Source organism: Musa acuminata, chromosome BXJ1-9, assembly GCF_036884655.1.
Source record: "Musa acuminata AAA Group cultivar baxijiao chromosome BXJ1-9, Cavendish_Baxijiao_AAA, whole genome shotgun sequence".
Taxonomy (NCBI): domain Eukaryota; kingdom Viridiplantae; phylum Streptophyta; class Magnoliopsida; order Zingiberales; family Musaceae; genus Musa; species Musa acuminata.
The window spans coordinates 11057253-11082324 of record NC_088335.1 but is presented as its reverse complement, the minus strand read 5'-3'; the positions used below and the strand labels follow the sequence as shown (position 1 = coordinate 11082324).

Here is a 25072-nt window from a genome sequence, read left to right as displayed (position 1 = left end):
GGGTTTCCAGCTGATAATTGCTATATGGATCATTTTCATACCTACAGGATTACAGTCATTGATATTGGGGCAACCATGTAGGAGAACTAACTGAATAATGGGGCAATCATGTAGCAGAACTAAGTTGATGTATCAGTGGATATGTTTTTAAGTAGTGTCATGTTAGTCAACTTAAAGAACCATTTAGCAGAACTGACCGACTTTTGGTTGTTGTAATCATCCCAAGTAATCCTTCCTATTTCTTGCAGGTACTTCTTCACGAAGGTGGGACGCTCCTTGTCTGTCTTAACTCGGTTCGTGCCCTCAACAACCCAACATGGTCCTGGAAAGAGGATCTTCGGCAAGCACTGTATCAACTAAGAAAGGTTTTAGTCGATCTTACAAAATGGAGGCCGTCCTGGAACAGTACTATTCAACCATCGGCCGTGTAAAATCTGTAGAATGAGTGTCTCTAGAATTAAATTGGAGAGCAAGTTTTCATAGTTTTTGGCATATAATCTGTCATCCTTACGGTGTCCACCATATTGTGGAACTCGTTGGCATCCTTGAATGTAATAGCTTAAAAGCCCTGTGCCTTGTCATCTCCAACAACAAGGACAAGCTTCGCATCTGTGAATTGACTTTTTACTGCCCAATTCTTATTGAACTAGACGTGTGTTACAAATAGGACGACTGTAACTTGTCTTGCAGTCTTTGTTGAGGATTGACTCTCGTGTTAAAAGACTGAAGGGCAAATAAAACTAGTGAGTTCTCTGTGGAAGCTCACTCTTTTTGTGCTTTTATAAAGAAAGGACAAAAGTCTTTTCTTTTCTATTTCAATCTCATCGAATTGAATCAATGTATTAAATTGCATCAGTTCAATTTAATTGAACATTTATTAAATTGAAAGATATGTTCTTCATTAAATGATATGATATGATTTCTTAGGCATCAGATACATCAAATGAGGAACTAATTGTTAGAAAACTCTCACTTTTGCATGGTATCAATTCTCGAACTAATTCTTAGGCATCTTGTGGTTTTTTGAGGGGTGAATTTTCGAAAATGCCTCCATCTCTTAGGTTTTCTCGAGAAGCACCTTTCATTTTCAAAAATACATCACCTCTTTTTTTACTAATACGTAAAATATATATCCATAGCCATCTACTTTTTTTTTTTAACCTTTTTCTTTCATTTTTCTTGTGAATCGATCGGCAGGTGAATCGGTCTAATTATAATATTTTCAGTAATACTAGACACTAAAACATAGTAAAAAAAAAACTATATTATAGTAAGTTTTCTAGAATTACTGAAAACAAAAATATTATATTACAATATTTTGTATTGCATTATTTTCTATTATTATTGAAAAATACTATAATGTAGTGTAAAAACATTGTAAACATAATATTTTTATATAATTTATACAAAAAGAATATTATGTTATAATATTTTTATACTATATGTTATAGTATTTTTTTGGGTATTGTTGAAAACATCATAACACACCATCTAAAAACACTAAAAAACTAGATTGGTCCATAGAAAAAGAGAGGAAATAAATATTACAAATATTACACAAAAGAAAGATGTGTTATTTGAGAATTCTAGAAACGATATATATGATTCTCGGGAAAAATCTAAATTTTTTTTTTTTGAAACTTCGACTCAATCTCGAGGAAGAATTCTATTTAAAAACTTTTTAATATTTCGAACCCTCCTCTATAAATGGATGTAAATATTTTTTTTTCTTCTCTTCTCTTCTCTTGGAGTAATGTTGAAATAGCATCGAATCGTAGAGTAGAGTGACAACAAACAACATCGACGGAGCATCGAGCGATGAGTAGCACTAAGTTCCGACGGTGCGACAATGATTCCGACATAGGAGTTATGAAAAAAAAAAAAAGGGATAAGATTGATAATTAAGGAACTATAAATAATAAATTTATATTATATATATTTTTTAAAGATTACCCACAGCAAAGGTTTCCAGTAAACATGGAACGTTGTCCAGCTTCTTGAGGGTGTACGAAATTGTCTTCGACTCACTACAGAAAATAATAAATTATCATTTAATTATTATAGAAAAAGAAACTTGTTTCCCAAGACTGCTGGAAATTTCAACCGCGGAAAACTACCGATATGAGTTTGGTTTGTTGGAGAGGCGCTGCAGCAGCGCGATGAGTTTTTTGGCCGGGCGTTTGGCCGCCACCGAGGGGGCTTATTTCCTCCACGAGTCGAAGAACGCCGTCGGGCGCCTCGCCCAGAAGCTTCCGCCGCCGCCGCCGCCCTCAGCTTCCGCCGATGGCGTTAAGGCCTTGACGGATGACGCCGTCGGGACCGCCGACGTTCTCCCGGAGATCCTCCGTCACTCCCTCCCCATCAAGGGAGCGGCGGTACCAGAACCATCCTCCCTCTCGATCTCCTCCAGATGGCTCGTCCATAGCTCGTCCTCCTCTTCCGCCCCTGTTCTATCGGATTCTCACAATCCCCTCCGGTCCTACATTTCTTTGCCGCAGGCCACCTTCGGACCTAAAAGGTATGCTCTCTCCTCTTTTAGAACAATTGCACTTCTTGATTCTATTTACATCTGTGCTTAATTTTGTAGAGTCGACATTGCATACTTTTTTAGGTTTTCTTGGATAATTTTGTCAATTAATTGGTGATCGACCATCCCATGTTTACGATTTACATCTGCGCCACATCTTGTTAACCTCGAGATTGGCCTTACGGTTAGAGCACCCGAACATCATATCATGAAATATTACCACTTGTTTGAGCCATATGTCTCAAAGTTATTTCTGCCACAAGGTGATACGACCGGAAGTGGTTCTGTTCTAGTTTTATATTATAGCTGTTAGCTGAGATGATAGCTTTGTGAACGCAGGGTTTAGCTCATGTCTGCTGTTGATTATTGTTAATACAGATGGCAAGTGCCACTCGAGCAACCAAACATTTCAGCATCTACCGCAAACGAGTTGAGGCATGATAGATATTCACCTGCTGACTCAGAGAAGATAAAGGCTGCATTAGTGGGTTACTCACAGAGTAATTTCCTCATCCCTTTCACATATGACATTCTAGGAGATACTAATTTTACTGTGTTTTGTTTTTTAGATTTATAATATTGAGAAAAATTGTAAAATCATTTGATGAAGATTTCTGCTTTTATTTATAGAACTTATAGAATATGCTTGATTCAGTAATGACATTGATCTAGTTTGGTTAGGTTGAGTCGAGTTCATATTCCATTAGTTTTATGTTCTTGAGTCAGAGGTAGCCATGGCCAAATGTGTTTTTCAATTTCCTGAGTATTTTCGTTTTGGTTATGAGCGTATATTAAGAAGGATATTCTGATAATATTATACTTTATTCTTGTTAACTTGGGCTACCTAGACATCCATATGCGCAAAAGGGTATCTATAGGCCGTGGTTCAGGAAGGATTCTCTATATGATAATAAGATCTTATTAAATGCACTAAGAGAGAGAGAGAGAAAGAGAGAGAGTTAAATTAGAGCAATGAAGCTTTTGACAGTCTGTCAATTTCCAAGACTTGAAAACAATTTAAAGAGAAGAACAACAAAGAAAGGGTAAGGTACAACATTTTTTATAGTGGTTCTGTCCATGACCCATGTCCACTAAATCTCTATATTGGCAACCAAAGATCGGCTACCCTTTCGAGCTTTCTCCTTTTCATGAATTGGGAATGAACGTTTACAATTCAAATTTGTCTCATGACTTCTTAACAAAGTTTTGCACTCTCTTATCTCTTTTTCTCCCGTAAGAACAGTCTCACAAGATTCAATGAGAGACGAAGAGACAGTTAAATCAATCAAAAGATTAAAAACCTTGAAGAACTTAAGAATTTGTTAGAAAGAAGGCTTTTAAACACAAATTTACTGGCTTCTCTTTTAAACCACTACCACAATTCGCCTAGCTGATGGGGTATTTATTGGAAATTCCATGCATCTTAAATAACCTCAAATAGCCCATCAACAATTAGATCTGTTGATTGTTAGAGTGTCGATGGCTATCTGGAGGTGCCATCACTAAAAGGGCATTATGTCACAGAGTTGGTTGTAATTGCCTTAGTAGCGTGGAACCTTAGTGAAACCTGCTCGCAGAAGGTTAGCTAAGTTGCAACCTCTTGCAGGGCTAGCAGACTTGCAAGATATAAAACAATTAGTGGTTAAGCAATTATCAGGCTACTGTTGCTTTGCAAAGGCATTTCGAATCAGATTGAACAAGCAATGAAGCACTTAAGAACTTTGTTGGCACAAAAGAGTCACACACAAGTTTCAAATGACAGCACACAAGGGGTCGTGGGGAGTTGGACAAGGCCCAACAGTCAACTAGCATTCAAAGCTCTACAACTATGTACTGACTAAGATGTTTGGCCACCTTAATATTACCCAGGGAACACATCCCCCTAGGTGCCACCTGACGGGGGTTCCAAGGGGCTCAGATAGCTGATGTCTCGTTGCCATGTGCTCTCAACGGAAATCCTTCCATGATCCTTCCATGGCATGGGGTCTTTGCTGTTGTTGTTGCTCGGTTGTCACCTTGTGCAACTATCAATAGATAGAACAGCTCATGTACTATTTATAAAGCTGTGGGGCCCAAACTACAGGCAAAATAAGACTGACAGGCTACCACAGACTTCACTAGTTACAACAATACAAGGAAAATGACAGATAAATTGATTAACTGCTTGCACGTTGAAGTTGTGGTTCTTGTGCTTATTTTGGTTCACATAAAGCTATGTGAAGCTTGCACGCTTGTTTTCATGCTATTTGAAGCTTATTGAGGTTCAGATTGTAGCTCTCTCCCGAGCAGCTGTCAACTTGTCATGCTACAATCTTGCATTCCATAGTCGTAAGCTTGTATTCTTATTTAATTGAGGCTAGATCTATACATTTCTAGCATAGGTCTACTTGAATCTAGGTCAAACTTGCATGAATTCAGCCTGATCAGTGTGGAATATTAAATCAGATATTTGCACTTATTAAATCTATTTGAATTTGGGCTGGATATATATGAATGCTCAGATCTTGCATCCTTTGGTCCCTGACTTGCATTTCTCATACAGTTGAAGCAGTAGTAAGCTTAATTGACATAGTGGCTGGTAACAGAAGTAAATTTAACGACCAATTTGCCATGACTATTGCTAGTTTGATTCAGTTACAGCATAGTCTATCAATATCAATATCAAATGTCATGGGAGCAGTATCATTTGTGGGTTTGTCAAGATTATAATATTGTTCTCCACAGGGTCTGCCGTACCGAGCCGTACCGCCCAGTACGGGCGGTACGTACCGGTCCGACAGGTTGTCGGTACGCAGATCGACTGTTACTGGGTGTACCGCTCGGTATACCGTACCGTACCGGTACCGAGCCCAGGTCGAAATACCGATACGGTACGGTATTGCGAACCTTGGTTCTCCATTCAATGCGAGATTGTGGACCTAGACCCACCTATGCGAGATTGTGGACCTAGACCCACCTACTAGGTAACACAACATTTGTCTTAGTGGTAGTGGACACTTCACTAAAGTAGGGTATGACTTGTATACACGTTTTGACGTATATTTGTGATGATACATAATACATGTACAATGTCATATGCAAGCCTCATTTATTTTTAAATTTATTACATATATATTTCTTACATCATATTTCTTACATAATAGTTCTTAAAAATATATTTTGATTTATCAGCAAGACAAAAATAAAAAATAGGATTAGTAGGGTTTTAAGGTTCTGAAATTGGTATTTGTTATTCTGGATGATACTGGACCATACCTGACACTCAGCAAATTCTGATACTATTATCGTTTCTGTTAGATTGATGTCCGGTATCAGTACCAAATCAAGATTATAAACCTTAGCATGAACTTGTGGAGTAACTACTAATGATCTAAACTTAATGATGTCCACCGTAACAGACAAATTAGGATAGTGTTAGGAATAACATTTATATGAGGCATGCTTATGAGTTTGGTAAAAAGAAAGTAATTTGACATTCAATTTTTTTCGTTTGAGTAGACAATGTAACATACTATCACAGTATCACTCTTGTCTTTAGGTTTTTAGTACTTTCCTATTGGCAATGGTAGAAGTTTGTTCTAAATTTATTCTTTTACAAATATTGCATATGAAAATTTACCAGTTTGATGTGTATCCTATGTAGTTGGAAAAGCATTTGCTGTTGCTACATCAATAGTTTTTGGTGGTGCTACGATTCTACTGGCTTATGCAGCTAATAGTCTACAGTTGCACAGTGTAAGTTATCATGCACGGTTGCATTAACTGCAATGCCCTCTTAGCATTTGTTTTCTTGTCTACAAACATTTTTGAGTAAGGGCCATGTACTTGGCAAGCATGATATATCTTCCATCATTAAGATTGTTATTTTGAAAAAAGGTTGTTGGTTGTCTTATTTCGTATATTCGATAGTATACTATATGAGAAGTAATTTTAGTATTCTAATTTGTTAGGATCCAAAGCCCTTTAACATAATTGATATTATAATTCTCTTTTTGGATTGTCGACCACATACTAGCTCATAGATTTGATTAAGAAAATGAAACAAAGGATGAGCTTTGAAGCAAGAATGAAAAATAGAAAAGAGAAAAAAGAGAAGTGAACATATAAAGTGGATATAAATAGCTCATTGTCTCATTTTTTTCTAAATACACCAACATAAGGAGATGGACACATCAAAATTGAATTTTCTATAGTTTTAAATAATTTTCAGGCCACTAATAATTTAGCATGTAAGATTTAGCTTTTATGGAACGTACATCCAGATAAATTTTGTAATATCCTGATTTGGATTGAGTGTGGGCTAAATTTTAATTCTTATACGAGTTATACCCAATGCTCATTTTATGAGTAGTCCATTTTGGGTGAATAGCTTATATGGTCTGATGCTTGAGTTGTAACAAATATGATGTCAAACTGACAGTCACTCTTGTGAGGAAAATATGCTCAGGTCAATCTAGAGTTCTACTAGACCTATCCCAAGCTTGAACTTACCACGATTGGACCATCTCGAAGATATAGGACCTTATTGAAAATGTTGATTTATGATGACTTGATTTGCATCTTTAATTCAAGTGACCTAAGGACACCAAATCAAAATTCAAGTTAAAACTTAGCCAAGATTCAAATCAAGACCTAGATGATTCCCAATGAACTCTCTTGCATAAAGGGATTCTTGGTCCTAGTCGGATTAGGAATATTATTGCATTTTCATCACATCTTCAAAAGCAATTCTCGAAGACCTAAACTTTTAATTAGACTTAAATTAGTGTCCAAAAGCCCTAACATGAGTGTAGTATAGGTTATAAATTATAATAACTATTTTCCTAATCAGAGTCATATTCTAAGAGCTATGGAGTCCTATAACATGGGGATTTTTGTTAATGTGTAAAACTTTCCATCACTCATCTTTTATGATTGTTAGTCCTGTTAAGTCCTACTTTGTTTAAAAATAAGAGGGGGTAGGATGACAATCTAACACAAAGGTCTTGTATCCTCAAAGGCATCATATCCGATCAATTGTTAGCAACGTTACTTCCTTACTAGTTATCTCCAACTCTCTTCCTTTTGTCTCCTCCTACATCTTATCTTCCTCCTTTCTTTTTTCATCTTTTCTCTTGAAACACAGAGGATGCCTTCTATCGAAGAAAGAAGACCATCGATAAATGAGTAAATATTTTATCAATTTGATATCAGAGCTAGTATTTGAAATCAGATACAGATTAGGTATTGTAACCAATTCAAAGACTTGGTTAAAATTTCTAGGTTCCAACTACTATTCGAATATATTCTGTAGACCTGATGAAGTCTAATCAAGCGGGGACTTTTTAATCAATAGTTAATCAAGTTGGAGTCATATTCACTTTATTTTAGCCCTATCCAGTGGTTTTTCACTTCTCAGCTTGCTCTTACAAGTAATAAACATTAGGGTTCTATAGAAGTGCTATTGAAATATCCTGAATAGTCCCACATTGGAAGTGAGCAAGATTAAGATTAGCTAATAAGGATCTGATGAGTGTATTATTATCGATTTCAACTTAAACATTGTGGTTAGTGGTTTGAGCAGTTGATAGGTTAGTTTACCCATCAGGCCCGGGTCATGACAATTATACCTTTTATATTTGACTTCATCTTTCTTTTGAGTTATTCTAAATATGTAAAAATGATCTTCCAAAGTCATTGCCGTTAATCTCTGCTATATGGCACTACAATAATGACTGAGATGTTTGTTGATACACCATGCTTTTGTGTTTGTATATCCATCAACATATCTGGTGAGCTCTCTCATTCATCTCTGTTTTGATAAACTGAGATTCTTTTGTAGGATCTATACTGCAATAGGAAGCTGAATGATAATCATTCAGCTGTTTTCTGATAGAAATTCATCTCATTATAATAACTCTGAGCACATGCTTAATGAGTTTAATCTTAAGACACTGCACAACATGATGCTTCTAATGTCATCATCTTTCTTGATCATGTTAAACGAAGTTACTTTGATTGTCTATCAAATTGGATAGTTATCCATTACGAATGGCCTTAACAACTTTATGATGTTTTTCTTTAAGATTGATGACATAAAGACTAAAGGAAGAGATCTTATCCAGCCAGGAGCTGATATGGTGAAGGAGCAGATGGGTCCATTTCGCATTTGGGTAAGTGAGTTGGTTAATTTTCTTTTCCAAAAATTATTTTGTGTCCTTTATATCATAAGTATTCGAACCAAACCAGTAATGTTATGTCCAAGCTTCAGTCTTTAGGTCAGTGCTCAGAATAATGGGTATCAATCAGACCAGGTTAATAAAATATAAAAAAAGCATCCCCAGAGGACGAGCCTCCCTCTAATGTGGAGGGTGTACCCCTGACCGGTGGGATTTAATAAAATATATTGAAGATAAATAATATTTTTAATTTTCTCTTCTCTTCTCTTCCTTTTTATTTTTTTTGGCTGTCTTCTTGTTTTCTCTTTTTCTGTCATCTTCCCTTCCCTCCTTTTCCTTCCTTTAAGCTGCTTCTCATTTTCTTGCCTAATTATTTCTTCTTTCTCCTTTTTCTTCTACTTATCCTCCTCTTATACTTCCATTATTCTCCATTTTTATCTTTCGCTTTTGATCCTGTCTTGGCTGCATTGCATAGGTTATGTGGTCTCTGTGAGTGTTATCGTTAATATGAAATGCATGGAGCGAACTATATATGCAATCCTTAAAACTAAAAGGTATGAGAATCCCCTTATATATGAATATATGGTTTACGTTCTCTCTAAATTATTGCCTATGCCATTATTATCATTTTAGTATAAACATGATCCACACGAGTGCTGCTTGGTTTAATCTTTACCAAATTCTTGTATCTAAACTCACTTAAATTATTTTGTAGATAAATCATTTCAAAAATAACATTTTATTTGCCTTTCAAAAAAATAAACTTGATAACTTACTTTTTGTATATTTAATTAAATGTTAAATATTTTGACATAAACTTTTATACTGCTACTTATCCTATATGCATTAGGTGGTACACTTACAACTTTGAGAGCATTGACAAAAATCAAAATCTCAGTTATTCACTGTCATGATTTTGAATTTTAGCTACTAATCAAGTTTCCTGCAAATTACAGGCGGAGAAAATGTCGAGAAAATGGCATCGTGAAGTTGATGGTGAAGCTAAAGAGAAGACCATCATCAAAGAGCTCGCTAGAACTTTGGGGTCTAGAACGTCTAATTGATGCATTTGGATCATTGTCTTGGGCGATGTACTCTCGGACTCCGTATGGACCGTAACATGTAACCACCTGTGATATAATGTCACCCATGATGTAATCTATATACAATATTTTATGTTGCTGCTTGTGATTAGGACGAGTTAACCGACAGTTCATGCAAAGTTGCATTCGGATGCATGCTATAGTTCACAAGGCCTTTTGTTCTGCTTTTTCTGGTTGATGCAACATTTACCCCATCTGTCTGTGTGGTTTCGTACCTTTTCCGAGAGGAATACGAAATAAGAAACTCACGGGGCGCATTGATGAACCGTTCCATCTGAAAATTTATGTATTGGAACGATCGATAAAAAAAAAATGTAATCCACTAAAACATGTATTTTTTTTTAATAAGACAAAAGTGTTTTCAGGTTGCTTATTTTTTTAATAATAAAAAAAACTCATCCAATTGAATTATCATATTGAATTGGACCGATTTAACCTAACTCAGTAAATTATACGCGATCCAAAAATAATGATAACTAACAAAATTATTAATATTAATATTAATTCATTTATAATAATAATAATAATTTTTTTAATCTTAAAATAATATTATTTTTCTGTAATCTTCATCTTTCTTTTTATCTTTTTCTAATCGGTTAGGCTATTAGTTTCCGGTCACTCGAACGGACACGCCGACGTAGCATTTGCGTACGACTTCGTATACTGATAGTGTCGTGGCAGGACTGGCGGTGCGAGCCAGGTGTTTCGCTTTTCCTGTTTTTGACGAGTACTGCTCCACTCATATCCCACTCATTCGGGTCGCAAATTTCACTTTTTTTCAGTGCAAGTGTCATCGGCATGACATATTATTCAGTGGCCGATTTAAAGCACAGAGCCTTATTTTTTTCTATTTACCCGCATCGTAGCAATGTTTTCCTTCCGCGGCGAATTTACCTGCTCTCTATTAGGATCAGAGGCAATGGGACCCACCTGACACAGGAAGAGTATCGCGTCCGTCGCGATCGGGTACGAGACCTTTGTGGGCCCGCGCAGAGGAGGAGCATTATTGTTGTTCTTGCAGATCGGAGTACATCTTGTTTCCGTCGTGTAAAGGCAAGGCCTCTTCCGATCCGGTGATAGCACTGGCCGTCGTGGACGCGATGGCGATGGCGATCCCGATCCCGATCCCGCATCGGCAGCTGTTCATCGACGGCGAGTGGAGTGAGCCCGTCCGAGGCAAGCGTTTGCCAATAATCAACCCCGCCACCGAGGAGTCTATCGGTAGATGTTCCCTTTTCTTTGTATTACCGTTCCGTTTGGGTTCGCTTCTTGGTTATTCTTTGTCTGTCTTAGTTCATGCGAGGATTACTTCGACCCCTTTGATATTGATCGGCGTTAGGAAAAGGGTTTTATTGTTGTTTGTTTTTGTTAAGGGAATATTCCGGCTGCCACCGTGGAGGATGTGGAACTGGCGGTTGCAGCCGCCCGGAGGGCGCTCACCCGGAATAAGGGTACGGACTGGGCTCGTGCCCCAGGCGCCGTACGTGCCAAGTACCTCCGAGCCATCGCTGCCAAGGTATCCTCGCCTTCGTATCTGTTAATTGTTGCTGGTCATTTTGTCTTCCTTCCTTTGACTCTTATTTTGGGCTAATTCGGTAGTTTGATGTCAGGACTAGTTTTAAGTTTTTGGATGAATTGCTGATTATTATCCTTTTCTCTAGGGTAAGATACTTGTATTGGTCTCTAGATCTGTTTGATCCCATCCTCTTTTTCTGTGGGTTCTTACCCTAGGTTAGAACATGGAAGTCGAATGCATCTTATAGGACCTTTACGATCCCTTTTTCATGAATCAGTGGGTATCCATCAGTGAACCTCCTCAAAGCATTTTCTGCATTCCACTTGGTTGCATGCCTTATTCTGTCATTACGATGAAAGATTGGTGCTAACTCCATTCATCACTTGAATCTTCTGTTTTCTACATTTCACTCTCAGAGAGATTTAGCAATCCATTTGAAAAGAGTTTCATGGTATGTACTCTGGTACCAGAAGGGGGGAAGAGATGGAGAATAATAGGGGAGCGGAGGAGAAGATGAAGAAGAGGAGAGGAGTATCATTGGTGGGCTGGAGGTTGTGGGCGGCAGACGGCATGACCTCTTCATACGAGAGAGAGGATCAGGGCAGTATTTGGGGGTTGGCACAGGGTTTTAAGGGTTTTCTTTAACTTCAAATATAAAAGAAGAACTACAGTTATATCGAGTGGTAAGTCCTATTACCACATGCTGAACTTGATATATTGGGCCATCCTTGTAGATATATACTATGAGTGAAGTCGGGTACGATCTGCAGGAGAATAAGTGCTGGTGTATCTAACATACTATAATCACTTTATCTTGGACTGCTTGGCTTGAAATTTGTTGTATAAGTTGGATCTTGTTTCATATTTTTGTTGAACAAGGAGTGCTAGTAAGACTAGTCATCATATCATGTGAGAAACAGTGCCTGATGATCCATAAGTGGCTTCTTGTGAGACGAATATCAACTGATTGAGTTTTGATAGAGAAACTACATAATAAATCACAAGGTTCGCAATACCGTACCGTATCGGTATTTCGACCTGGGCTCGGTACCAATACGGTACGATATACCGAGCTGTCACGACCTTAGCTGTAATTGCCTAAGGCGTGAGGCACCCTTGCGGCCAAAGACGCGAACTTAGCTTGCGTTGCCTAAGTCGCGAATCACCCTTGTGGCAAAGACGCGAACTTAGCTTGCGTTGCCTAAGTCGCGCTTCGCCCTTGCGATATTGCTCCGCAAGAATCAGCCCACTTGTAACCTCTCGCAGGTCCCGAAGGACCTGTAAAAGAGAAAGTTGGTTAGTTCGAAAGAACGAGCAACGGACAAGTCCCGAAGTCTCGCGAAAAGGGGAAGCTTTACAAGCAATTCAGCGAGCACCTTGCGTGCACAAGAGAAAAAAGGGAGAGAGAGAAAACAAGGCTTTAGAAGGATGAACGAACAGCTGCAAGCCCACAAACAGCCGCTCACCTGGTCCCGGGCGCGAAGACAAGTTCCCGTAAAGGCCACGTGCGAACTTGCGAAAGAGAGTTCAACGCCCGATATATAACCGAAGCCCCATCCAGCCCTGTGCCACCCGGGGGGTTCAAAGGGGCTGATATGGCTGACGTTTTGGTGAGCGGAGGCAGATCACCGCTACTCTCCCGCGGCACGCGAAAACGGAGCTATTTTGGGCTGTTTTGGGGCTGTTTTGCTCGGTTCGGTGAGCGGTCGCTTTGCAATGCTGCAGCTTGTTCGAACTTACATTTTTACAAGCAAAATGACCCAAAACCAAGAGAAAACATGCTGTCAAGCAGCTGTACATGCAGGTCTTAGCGACGAACGATTCGTTGAATGGAGTTGTTGCGGGTGTGCGACGACCGTTCGTGACAGAGTGGTACACCCAAGTGTGCCGAGTACTACAGTGCTACAGTGCACTCGGACCGGTACATACCGCCCATACCAGGCGGTACAGTTCGGTACGACAGACCATGATAAATCATGATCTTCCATCCTATCAGTTTTCTGTTTGTTCTTTACCGTAAATCAGATGTATTTTATTGATCTCCTTTTTTTTTGTGTGGACCAGGGCAAGTTATGGTTGCTTATCCATCCAATAATGCTTCTTTACCATTTTTTCATGGATTAGCTGGTCCACATGGACTCTTGTCCATTATAAAAAGAAATGAGGTCCATATAGAAGACAATAGTGCCATAATGAGGAGAAAACAGATCAGTATACAAAGAGAGAATAGGTTCAATTACAAAGATAATATAGGTCTTCTTGTTTTACTATTTTCATGGTATGATTTGTTTTATTGAAACAATTTAAATAGCAGATAACAGACTTTTTAATTGATAAATATGAAAAGTTCATGTTGTAGGGTTGCCTTATTTTATATTTTATATTTAAAATTTCTAACTGTTTTAATCTAATGAAACTCAGATAATCGAGAAGAAATCTGAGCTGGCTTTATTGGAATCACTTGATTGTGGGAAGCCTCTGGATGAAGCGGCTTGGGACATGGTACATATGTTGGTATTCGGAATGTTGTTTATTTTCAATGATCCTTACATTTACTTCTTTCTGCTGTTTTCCAGGATGATGTTGCTGGTTGTTTTGAGTTTTATGCCGATCTTGCAGAAGCCTTAGATGCGAAACAAAGAGCTCCACTCTCTCTTCCTATGCAAACATTTAAGTGCTACATTCTGAGAGAACCTATTGGAGTTGTTGGGCTGATTACTCCTTGGTATCTTTCAAAACTTCCTAATACTTTCTGCACCTTGACTGCTTTTAAACCTTTACAAGATTTGTGGGTGATTTGTTCTTTTAACTGCAGTCAGTTTGCAACACAGAAGAATTTAAGAGCGCTATATCGTGAGATTATAATATTTGTCCTATTTGTTGAAGCTGGAGTCTTAGAGTATTCATATTAACTTCATATAAGTTTAAGCAGCATGCAGATGCCATATTGTAGGTTGGATTTGATAGTCTCCTTAATGCTGAGTGCATATCTATGACCATTGTAATGCTAGTTTGACATTTGTCTCTTGCATAAAAAAGTGCTAGGTTGATTGTTTAATTTGTAATCTCAGACCTTCACCTATTGTGAAGGGACACTAAAAAAACTCGAGTACTATACCAGTCCTATTTTTTAAGTCATGATATTCTTATGTGAATTGTAAATGGTTTGAACTGCAAGTGCTACTTCACAGTATCTGGCATCATCTTTCACAAACATCACAAGACTTTGGAGTAAGAACTAACCTATTAGATAACCATGCCATTATGCAATTCATTGTCAAATGGTCTGAAAAATCTCATCATTTGGATCTCAAAGTGCTTCAACTTCTAATATGGGGATGAAATAGCTTGTTGGAGGCCTGCAGTTCAGGTAGTTGCGGCACGGTTCAACCTAGACTTGGAATTTATGCATATTATGAAAAATAACATTAGCTAGATCACCTGTTTCATATATTACTGCCAAAATGTTCAATTATAACATTCGAAATCTTTCATATATTATTTTTTTTATTTTGATCATCCAATCCAACTTGAGGGACATTAGTAATCATAGCATATAAAATCTTTTCTCCTAGGACAAATTGTAAAACTATAATTCGATTCCCAAATCTCTTTCCTTCTGTAATATCATCCTTAAGATCCTTATCCACAACAATGCAAAATTGGTTAACCTTTTCAGTATACCAAATTTTAAATCGAGTGTCTATATATCTTTCTCCTATCCACTTAATCTCCTAGTTAGACTCATTTCCCAATACATCGTCGTAGACTCCTAATTAGACTCAGACTCAGACTCAGACTCAGACTCATTTCCCCATATTATTATAAAAATATGAAAATTTCTATATAATTAGTCATCTTTTTGGCTCAGGTTAAAGCTAATAAAGCGCATCACAATAAATCCAATAAATACAGGAAAATAGAAAATGCATGTCTAGCACTTTTAGCTCATCTTAGTCCTAACAAGGATTAGTTTCGTTACTCTTTTGGGAGTTGTATTCCCTGCCATCTGTTCTCATAATTGGGAGTTGTGTTCCCTGCCATCTGTTGGGTGTTTTCACCAATGGAAAGAAGAGAGCTCTGATCACTGATTCTGCATGTTGTTACTTTGTAGTTGCAAATGAAGTTAGACCTGCTCTACAATTTAAGTTTCATAAATTGGCTACCTGCAATCTGCTTTGATGAGGGAGGATGATGATAATCTGTCATTAGGCCTTGAAGTACTGCCTTTTCCAATTTACATCTTAAGTCATCTCTTCACAAGTTTGACTTTTATTATGCAGTCCTCTACACTGCAGTTTTGGTGTGTCCATCTTATGCAACTGCTGCAGTAATTTTTAAGGGTTAATTATCATTTAAACCGAAATTCTGAATTTCACACGATACACCTTTTATGTGTGCTTAATGTGGTTACTTAGCATAACAGATAAAATTTTGACATGCTTCACCGTTTAATTCAAGGAACTATCCTCTATTGATGGCTGCATGGAAGGTTGCTCCTGCTTTGGCTGCTGGATGTACAGCTGTTTTGAAGCCCTCAGAACTATCTTCCGTGTAAGAAGTGGCTGTGTATTTTTTTGAACTAAATTTGACTTGGTTCATCTAAGAAGCTTTTTATCAGGACCTGTTTGGAGCTTGCTCGAGTCTGTAAAGAAGTAGCACTGCCACCTGGTGTGCTAAATGTTGTGACTGGTTTAGGTTCAGAAGCTGGTGCTCCTTTGGCATCTCATCCTCGTGTGGATAAGGTTCAGCTAGGTTCTTAATGTTTATGGATTTTGAAAAACCTTCCATATTTATATGTTAGATTATTCAAGAAAATGATGATTAGACTTACACCTGGTCAACTTTGTTATGCAGGTTGCATTTACTGGAAGTACCGAAACTGGTAAAAAAATTATGACATCTGCTGCCCAAATGGTTAAGGTTTGTCTATTCTGGTAATCTGTATTTTCTTATTATTATATGTGTAGACATTCTCTTTAGCTGATTTGTAGAAAGGTTTGTTATTCATGGTTGTTCAGTTACATTAATATATAGGAATTGTGGAATTTCCTTTTTGTTGCTATTTGAATCTAATCTCTGTGGCCTTTATCAGCCTGTTTCATTGGAGCTAGGGGGTAAAAGTCCTATTATTGTGTTTGAAGATGTTGAGGTTGAAAAAGGTCTGTATCAAACTGCTAGACAGCTCAATTGAAATAACTGTTTTTCTTGACGCTCCCATAATCTATATTGAAGTATTTATCAATGGTCTAAGCATTTAGTAGTTGAAAGTGATTGTGCTCAATTGTCTCAAACGAAAACAGCTGTTGAGTGGACACTTTTTGGATGCTTTTGGACAAATGGTCAGATCTGCAGTGCAACTTCTCGCCTTCTTCTGCATGTAAGTGTATTCTCGAATTTTCATTATCAAAATATTATATAGTAATATCCATAGCCACTTTTTACTTGGAAAATATTATGATCTAAGATCTATCTTATTTGTTTTGTATTTACTATTTACACAATTCATAAGGTACTTTTATTCAGGGTCTGTCGTACCGAACCATATCGCCCGGTATGGGCTGTACGTACCGGTCCGACAGGTTGTCGGTACGCGGACCGTCTGTTACCGGTCTGAATGCACTGTAGTACTGTAGCAGTGTACTGTAGCACTGTAGCAGTGCTACAGTACTCGGCACACCTGGGTGTACCGTTCGAGATACCGTACCGTACCGGTACCGAGCCCAGGTCGAAATACTGGTACGGTACGGTATTGCAAATCTTGCTTTTATTTCTATGGATATTGAAGTTATGTTTCATATCTGGATATGTAACAATGACAGGAAACCATCGCAGAAGAATTTCTTGGGAAGCTTGTAACATGGGCCAAAAACATCAAAGTCTCAGATCCATTGGAAGAAGGTTGCAGGCTTGGTCCTGTGGTTAGTGAAGGACAGGTATAAGACATTTACAGATCAATTCCAAATTAACTGTGATTAGGATTTTTTTTCTGATTAAGTTACTACTTGGTCTAAACCATTAGCTAAAACTCTAAAAAGTAAACCACTTAACACAACAGCTTTTATGAGTTTTTGGATGCTGAATGCTTGAAAATTTTGTGGCTTATCCGAATTTTCTTTTGGATGAAACTCACCTTTGAAATTAAAAGTATTCTTTGTCGGTAGACTGCACAATATATTTATCTTTATCTTTGTGGGGAACCAGTAGGTAAAATTAGTTGATGAGTGTTTCATAGTGTTTGTCCTAACACTGCTACGCTGTTGTATTGCTTTGCAACTTCAAATGTTTATAGGACACTTAACCATTATATGATACTCTATCAGGTTGCAATTCAGAGCCCTGTTGATACTCCTTTTTGCCTCCCTCTCTTACTGTTTTAAGGTTTCCTACCCTTTGATATGTTTGCATTATGAAGGGAGGAATAAGGAATAGAGAAGAGTGTCCTGTGGTTTTGTACATTGTAACTGAATATTGTTTCTGTCTCCAAGTTTATTTACTAGATGTTTTAATTAAATTTAAAGGGGCAGTTTAAACTGGCAAGTCCTTCATGGACACTCTATTTCCTCTGCGCCATTTATCTTTGCAACTTATTTAAGAACATTTGGCTGTATTAACATCTCAATTGGACAAGTAATTTAGGCCTTGAACTCTTTGTTTACTCTTTCTTATTTCTTCGAGGGCACTATGCGGTCTGCTGTGTTCTTTTAAAGTCTTATTCCAAACGCCATCCTTTCTTTTATACACATTTATAGTTTATAAGTTCATATTTAATATCCTCTTGCTAAGTGTCTATATTATCTTAGTCAGAAGTTAAATATTGTGGTGATTTTATTCCTATTGTAGAATGTTTGAAGTGCAAATTCGCTGTTTCTAGGCTTGTTAAAATGTCTCTTTCTGTGCCTTCTTTACCAAGGTATGCAATACCATACCATACCGGTGTTTCGAGGTTGGCTCGGTATGGTACAGTACTGTGTATTGCTCGGTACACTAGGGCGTACCGAGTGATTTTAAATATTTCTTCCTCTTACTGTAGCACGTTCCGTCCGGTAGCGGGTGGTCCGCGTACCGGTATGCCGTCGGACCGGTATGTACCGCCCGTACCGGGCAGTACTATTCGAAATTGCATACCATGTTCTTTACTATGTCATTCAATATGAGGTCGGCCATAGAGTCAAACTCAATTGTAAAAGACTCAAATGGAGATTTGACAAACTTCTACAAATAGTTGTCAATGTAACATGGACCATCTATCCTTGATGCCAAATTCATAGCTGTTGCAAATTGGGAAATAGACCTGACTAGCAGGAGTCTTTCATAAGTCCCAGGTTACCTACTTCCGATCTGTGTGATCTCTAAGCTTGATAGAAACCACCTTTCCTGATATTTACAATCATATATTAAATTTTCTTAGTAGTTTGTAGGTGTTACAACCACATGGCTGCCTATAGCAGGTACAACCATTATGTCGAGGAAAAAACTTTGAAAATGACATGAAGTAGGATGGTTGTGGAGAGAGAATAGTGTAAAAGATATTCATATACTTGGATATGAGAAAAGTAGAGAAAATATACAAAGCATGACAACAGATGGGGCAACCAAGGTAGAAAGAATAAATTAGTAAGATTCATGCAATCCTTTTTAAATTCCAGCTGAATGGATAAGTGGTGAACACTAGCTGTCAACTTACATATAACACTGCCAACCAGAGAGCTACAGCTTGGATTGTATATCTTATCTTTTGAGGCAAGTCTTTTATGTGACAAGGTTTTCTTTTCCCTTCTTCTGGTTGGGTGGTAGCAGAACATGTAACTGATAACTCTGACTTGGCTTTTAGAATCTTGATCTGCGTGCAGATGATGTCCACCACATCTGGATTTATTCAAAATATCAAAGTTGTTGAGTACTTGTACAATTCTAAAGAAATTAGCATCAGTTTAAAGCCAGTCATCCTATTTCTAATTTTCACCTGAGCATAACCTGCTATGAGAACTTGGTGAGCATCATCTGTTACTGACATAGACAAATATGTTCAGATAAGGGTTTTTGGGACCATAATATCATTTCTTGAAAAATAAAGAAAACCATTATTGTTTATGTATTTGTCCTACATGCTTTTTTTTATAAGATTATTTTTTTTCTGTTTGAAGGACTGATGCATTGCAAATACCTCACAACAGGCTTCCCTAGTTAGCAGTGGATTACCTACTACTAAGTTTTCTTCTTTTTTTTTGCAATTCTATCCTAGTATTTCCAGGATCTTAAATCTATATTTGATCTATAAAGATGTCATTTCTGTTAATGGCATTGTAAAGCAGAATATTTATGCATATACGACTCAGATTCCCAAAAGAACAGTGTAAATTGCCATCTAACTATATGTTAATTGATTCAGTATGAAAAGATAAACAAGTTTATTTCAACTGCAAAAAGTGAAGGGGCAACTATTCTATGCGGAGGTGGACGCCCACAGGTGAATGATACTCTTCTGTTGTTCTGCACTTTTGTACTTAAGGAGCAATATGGATTTATTGACATTATCAGCTAATGCCAGCATTTAGAGAAAGGGTATTTTGTTGAACCAACAATTATAACAAATGTGGAAACATCTATGCAAATTTGGAGAGAGGAAATTTTTGGGCCTGTTCTTTGTGTTAAGACATTTAGGACTGAAGAAGAAGCTATTGAACTTGCAAATGATACTCAGTGAGTTGCTTACCCATGTTACTGAAGCAATATCTGAGATTCTGCACATAAAATTGTTGTTATGCCCGCTGATATTACTTGTTTTTTTTCCAGTTATGGCTTGGCAGGCGCTGTGATTTCTAAAGATACTGAGCGTTGCCAGCGAATATCTGAGGTAGAACCTGGAATACTATTTCCTACTGTCATTGATTTTAAAACAGTATACCATGCATCTTGTTGATGACATCAAATTTGGCTTGTTTGCAATCAAATATATCATTTTTTTCAGCTATCTTCATCTCTGTTGTATTCCAACCATGTGTAATGACATGATACTAAACCAGTTTAAAAAGCGCTAGGCGCCAAGGTCTAAAAACGCCTGAGGCGCTAGGCGTTCGCTCGAGCGAAGCGATGCGCTAAAATATAAAGATATATAATATAATTAATAAATATAATTATTTAAATAAAAAATATTATTATTAGTATACAGTTAGTAGTATACTGTTAATATACTATTAACAGTATACTATTGAAGTGAGAAGAGTATGAGTAAGAGGAAGATCGAGGCTACTGATTGAGAGCAGTGGCAGTGGTAGCAGCGAGTAGCGGGAGCGACGACATTGGCAGCGGCAGCGGGAGTGGCGACAATGGCAACGGCAATGGGAGCGAGAGCGGCGAGCAGGGTTAGGGTTGGGGAAGTCGCGAGAGGAAGGCTGATATCAATGCTTTAGTTGGTTCGATCGAACCAACTAAAGCACCGGAGATCGAATCAGACCTAAAACACTGGCTTGGTCTCCTGGTTTAACTCGGGCACTCGCCCGAAGAGCTCGGCTCCTAGGCTCAGGCGAGTGCCCAGGCGGTGCCTCTTTGAAGCGCACCACCTAGAAATGAAGCAAGGCGCTCGGGGTGGGTTTTGCGCAAGTATAATAACATTATGTAGCTTAGTTGGTTCAATCAAACCAACTAGCTATTGTTCAATTGAACCAAACTTAATAGTCTGATTTGATTGTTTTGTTTCAATCGGACGCTCAATTGAGGTGCCCGGTGCCTAGGTTTAGGTGAGTGTCCAAGTGGCACTTCATCGAAGCGCATCACTTGGTCAATCTTTGAGGCGCTCTGACCTTGCCTTGCGTCACCCGAGCCCCTAGGCGAGCGCCCGGGCGCCTATTCAAACCACTATTGAGTTTATAAAATAAATAATTTTTTGTTATATTAAATTGCATACTTGACGCTCATACGTGAACTCGAATATGAGATTTATCACTTGTACAACAATGTACTAACCAATCTGATGTCTCAATAGAGACAATAACTATTGAGTTGAGAGAGCAATTTATTACTAATTTAACTATTGAGCTGGGAGAGCAATTTATTTCCTAATTTAACTATTGAGTTGAGAGAGCAATTTATTACTAATGTTTAACAGATATGAGCTAAAGCAAACAAGACATTAACCCAATGAAGATAAAAGAAGTTTGACATATTAGTTATAAATAAGACATAAACTCAAATGAGATTCGGATGCTCATCTGTCAAGGTGCTTCCCTCTAGCTTTTTTTTGTAGTCTTAATAATTTTCTGGTAACCAACTCTATCCTAAAAGATACTTTGATTTTTGGTGTTCACCATGGTTGATTTGGCCATATCGGAAAATCCATCAGTAAAATGTTTCTTCAGTCGGAGTAGTCCTCCACTACAATCAGTATGTAATCACAGCAGACAAATTGCGAATGTTGACAGTGCTCCAAGTGACTTGCTACCACATTAGATCATTACTTTGCTGCTTCTGTCAGTACCCTACAGACATTGACAAGCTCATTCAAGTACATAATTATAAAATTTGGAACTGAGTAGTAAATATGACCTAGATCTACATGATTTTAGGTTAGGACCCCATGGATTTATTTTTGTTGAACATGAATCTAGTCTAATTCTGCATGGATCTAAGTTGGATCTACATAGATGTTGGTCGGATTCGAATGGATCTTAGTTTGGTTTGAACAAATTTTGGCTTAGATTTATGCCAGTTTCTGACAGTTCCGAGCAGATCTAGCTTCAAATTAAATAGATATATGATATATTTGCATAGATCCACCTTATTTCAGCAAGAAATTAAATAAGATTTATTTATCGATCTACAAAGAAAGGTCAAACCTAAGCCAAAATAGAAGCCAGAATCCATGATTTTGTGAGCTTAAGATGAAGATGTCATGATAACATAATTTCATTCAACAAAACAAAAAAAAATTATTGAGTTTTGGGTATAACTTGTGTGAATAAAAAATGAGGATGATTTCTTCATAATGGAACTTTATTTTTTGCAATTGACCTTGAGAAAGAAGTTTGGAGAATGAGGTTGTGTGTGTAAGAACAAAAGGAAAAAAAGGGGTGCCTATGATGTGGGAGGGAGTTCTGGATACAAGTATTGGGCAGTATACTTACTGCTTGGTAATTAAGTACAACAGTCAAATACCAGGCAGTACACGAGATATGAAAAATTATACTGAGCAGTATGTTTGGCAAGAACCAAACTGAGTGGAACAGGTTGGTTTTCAAGCTGGTTTAGCGTTGAACCGGTAAATACTAGCTTGTACTGGGCAACTTGCCTGATAGTTTAGACCTTGATTGCAACGACATGGTAGTGGTGGTAGAATCAATGATGGCATGGTGGTGGAGACAATGGGAAACTTAGTGATGAGGTGGTGACAGGATAACAACAGTAGTTATTGTGATGAGGTGGTATAGATGATGGTAATATTGGAGAGTTGGTAGTAGCAAGGTTTTCATGGTACCATGGTGTACCACCTAGTACGGGTGGTACATATGAGTCCATTGTTACGTTCCATCGTACCATGTGTCAGTTTAATCTTTTTTGATATTCTTTAATATCCATATCAACTTTCTACTTCCTCTTTTAGGAAGAGTGAAGCCCAGACATATTGTATCATTGTGCAATATATCCATATCAACATGAGAAAGGGTACTTGTTTAACCTAAGAGGATTTTTGGTGGTCATGGATCACTCATCAGAACATGCCTCGCCATTTTCACTATTTTGCCTAGTTCTGTGAGCAATCTTTTTTTTTTTTCAAATCTTTTTTTTAATAATTAATCAATTATATCAAAACCTTCTACTTTATGATGCTTTAGGATCCTCCATTTTCTCTATTTTATTCGTATTTTTTATGTTATTTAATTTGTATATAAGGTCTGTTTATATCATTCATGTTACAAGTCACAGAAAATGAAACTACATTGGAAACAAGATTCACATGGCATGATACAAAAGTAATTATGAGATATGAGTTACCTGTACGTCACTAGGCATTTGTAGCAAAGTACCAAGTCATCTAACCAGATGGACCGGATTTGGTGGTATTTAACATCAGAATTTGTACCTCTCCCCTACTTTGGTTTAGCCAGTCACAAATATAAGTAAAACCAACTTTAAGGAGCTGCATTTGAGTGGGAAATTTTCTTGGTCAAGCAAGCTCAGAATTTTCTTTGCCCATTCAGATGATTCAAGCGGGAGTTATTTGGGTAAACTGCTCGCAACCCTGCTTCTGTCAAGCTCCTTGGGGAGGAACCAAGCGCAGTGGTTTCGGGCGTGAACTTGGTGAATGGTGAGTCTTGTAAAAATCTTTGCAGTCCGTCGTCTCTTGCATTTTTCTCTTCTATCATGCTTTTTCCTTTCTCTGTACAGGGGGCTGGATAACTACTTGAGCGTCAAGCAGGTCACCGAATACATATCAGATGACCCGTGGGGCTGGTATCCGTCTCCATCCAAGCTGTAGACACAACGAGGACCTGCCCGGGCGTGATCAATCTCACCAACCATCTGCATCGTTCCAAGTGGTCATGGAACTTTAAATAAACTATGCGAGATGCATTTTAGTCGCTACTATATGCCACTGCACTTGAGTTCCGAAACCTACATGCTGTGCTACCCGGTCCTTTTTCTGGAATGGCTTCGTTTGGGAGTACCACCCGAAGGATATGGTTGATCATGCTCCATTAATGGATTCGATTTGAGTAGATATATTTATTCCTCCAATGAATCGAAACTTACATCTAATTGAGATACAATATTGTCACCACGGTTATATGTATTTATTGTCACTAAATTTAATTAAAACGTAAAAAAAATTAAGTAAATTAATTAAACAAAATTTGAAGGTTTCCGTTTTGGAATAAACCTCTCATCCATCCAGTAGTCCTTGAGAGAGAAAGTTAGGCTTGTTCAGCATTAACTACGCTAAACAATGACACAGAAAGATAGGGTTCGGCAGGGATATACATATATATATATATATATATATATGCCCCGTCAAAGACGCTAAACAATGACACGGTTATTGGACCAGAAGAAGTGATCCAGTTGGGACCACAAACAATGAACACACGGTATCACCTGCCATTCTCAACCGCCCATGGAACTAATGCTTCAAACTTATCATCTTATCTTGGCGCAAGGAGAATGTCCATCCTCCTCCTCTCCCCTCATCCATAAAACAAAAAAAAGGAGAATTGCTTCCATCCACACAAACATATCTCCTGCTTTATGAAGCTTTGTCTTAATGCCCGAAGCTGTGAGTCAGTTGACCCACAGAGCTGTCATGTGTCTTTTCTCGCCTTGTCGTGTGCTGATGGATATGGACCAGACGTCGACGGAACATCAATTATAATCATCTCTTTTCTGCTCTAAGTACATATTTTGGGTTTTATGATTGGATTAAAAGAGAGATAGATACGCGTTCTTGCCTAGCGTGCTGCAAGTCATGCCCGTGACCACCTAAGATAAGCATCAACTCATTTCGTTCGATTTCAATGAAAGAAAATGGTTCTTTTAAGGTGAGAAGAATTCTTTATTAATTGCCTAATCATCGCTCAGTAAAAAAGTGTCCTTTTGTCCTTGCACGCGGAAGATCTTATCCCACTTGCTCTCGCCCCACAAATAGAGGGACCCAATATCTTAGTCGACGACAGACCTTCACGTGCTCTTCCAGCTCACCGATGCGTCTTCTTCCTACGACGTCGGTATCTCCATGCACGTGAATCCACCCTCGTCTCCTTCCTCCATATGCCAT

At 37.9% G+C, this 25072-nt stretch overlaps 3 protein-coding genes across 3 annotated transcripts in view; all 3 read left to right on the top strand.

Moving 5' to 3' along the window:
* LOC135593190 (probable cadmium/zinc-transporting ATPase HMA1, chloroplastic) overlaps positions 1–649 on the top strand; it is a 35987-nt gene extending 35338 nt beyond the window's left edge. The window contains exon 13 of the mRNA XM_065083050.1: positions 249–649. Within this exon, the coding sequence (XP_064939122.1) occupies positions 249–431 (183 nt within the window). The 3' untranslated portion in view covers positions 432–649. The remainder of the gene's footprint in view (positions 1–248) is intronic.
* A 1433-nt stretch (positions 650–2082) lies between these two features.
* Positions 2083–9930, top strand: LOC135593191 (uncharacterized). Its single transcript, XM_065083051.1, has 5 exons — positions 2083–2518; positions 2906–3027; positions 6171–6262; positions 8593–8679; positions 9642–9930. The coding sequence occupies exons 1-5, from the start codon at positions 2160–2162 to the stop codon at positions 9747–9749; spliced, it is 768 nt and encodes a 255-aa protein (XP_064939123.1). The 5' UTR covers positions 2083–2159; the 3' UTR covers positions 9750–9930.
* An 885-nt stretch (positions 9931–10815) lies between these two features.
* LOC135593189 (betaine aldehyde dehydrogenase 2-like) lies at positions 10816–24024 on the top strand. The gene is made up of 15 exons (XM_065083049.1): positions 10816–11009; positions 11162–11304; positions 13726–13806; positions 13881–14029; positions 15766–15858; positions 15926–16049; positions 16162–16227; positions 16400–16466; positions 16608–16684; positions 17127–17240; positions 19697–19774; positions 19856–20007; positions 20101–20161; positions 23502–23608; positions 23689–24024. The coding sequence occupies exons 1-15, from the start codon at positions 10889–10891 to the stop codon at positions 23777–23779; spliced, it is 1524 nt and encodes a 507-aa protein (XP_064939121.1). The 5' UTR covers positions 10816–10888; the 3' UTR covers positions 23780–24024.
* Positions 24025–25072: the final 1048 nt, after the last annotated feature.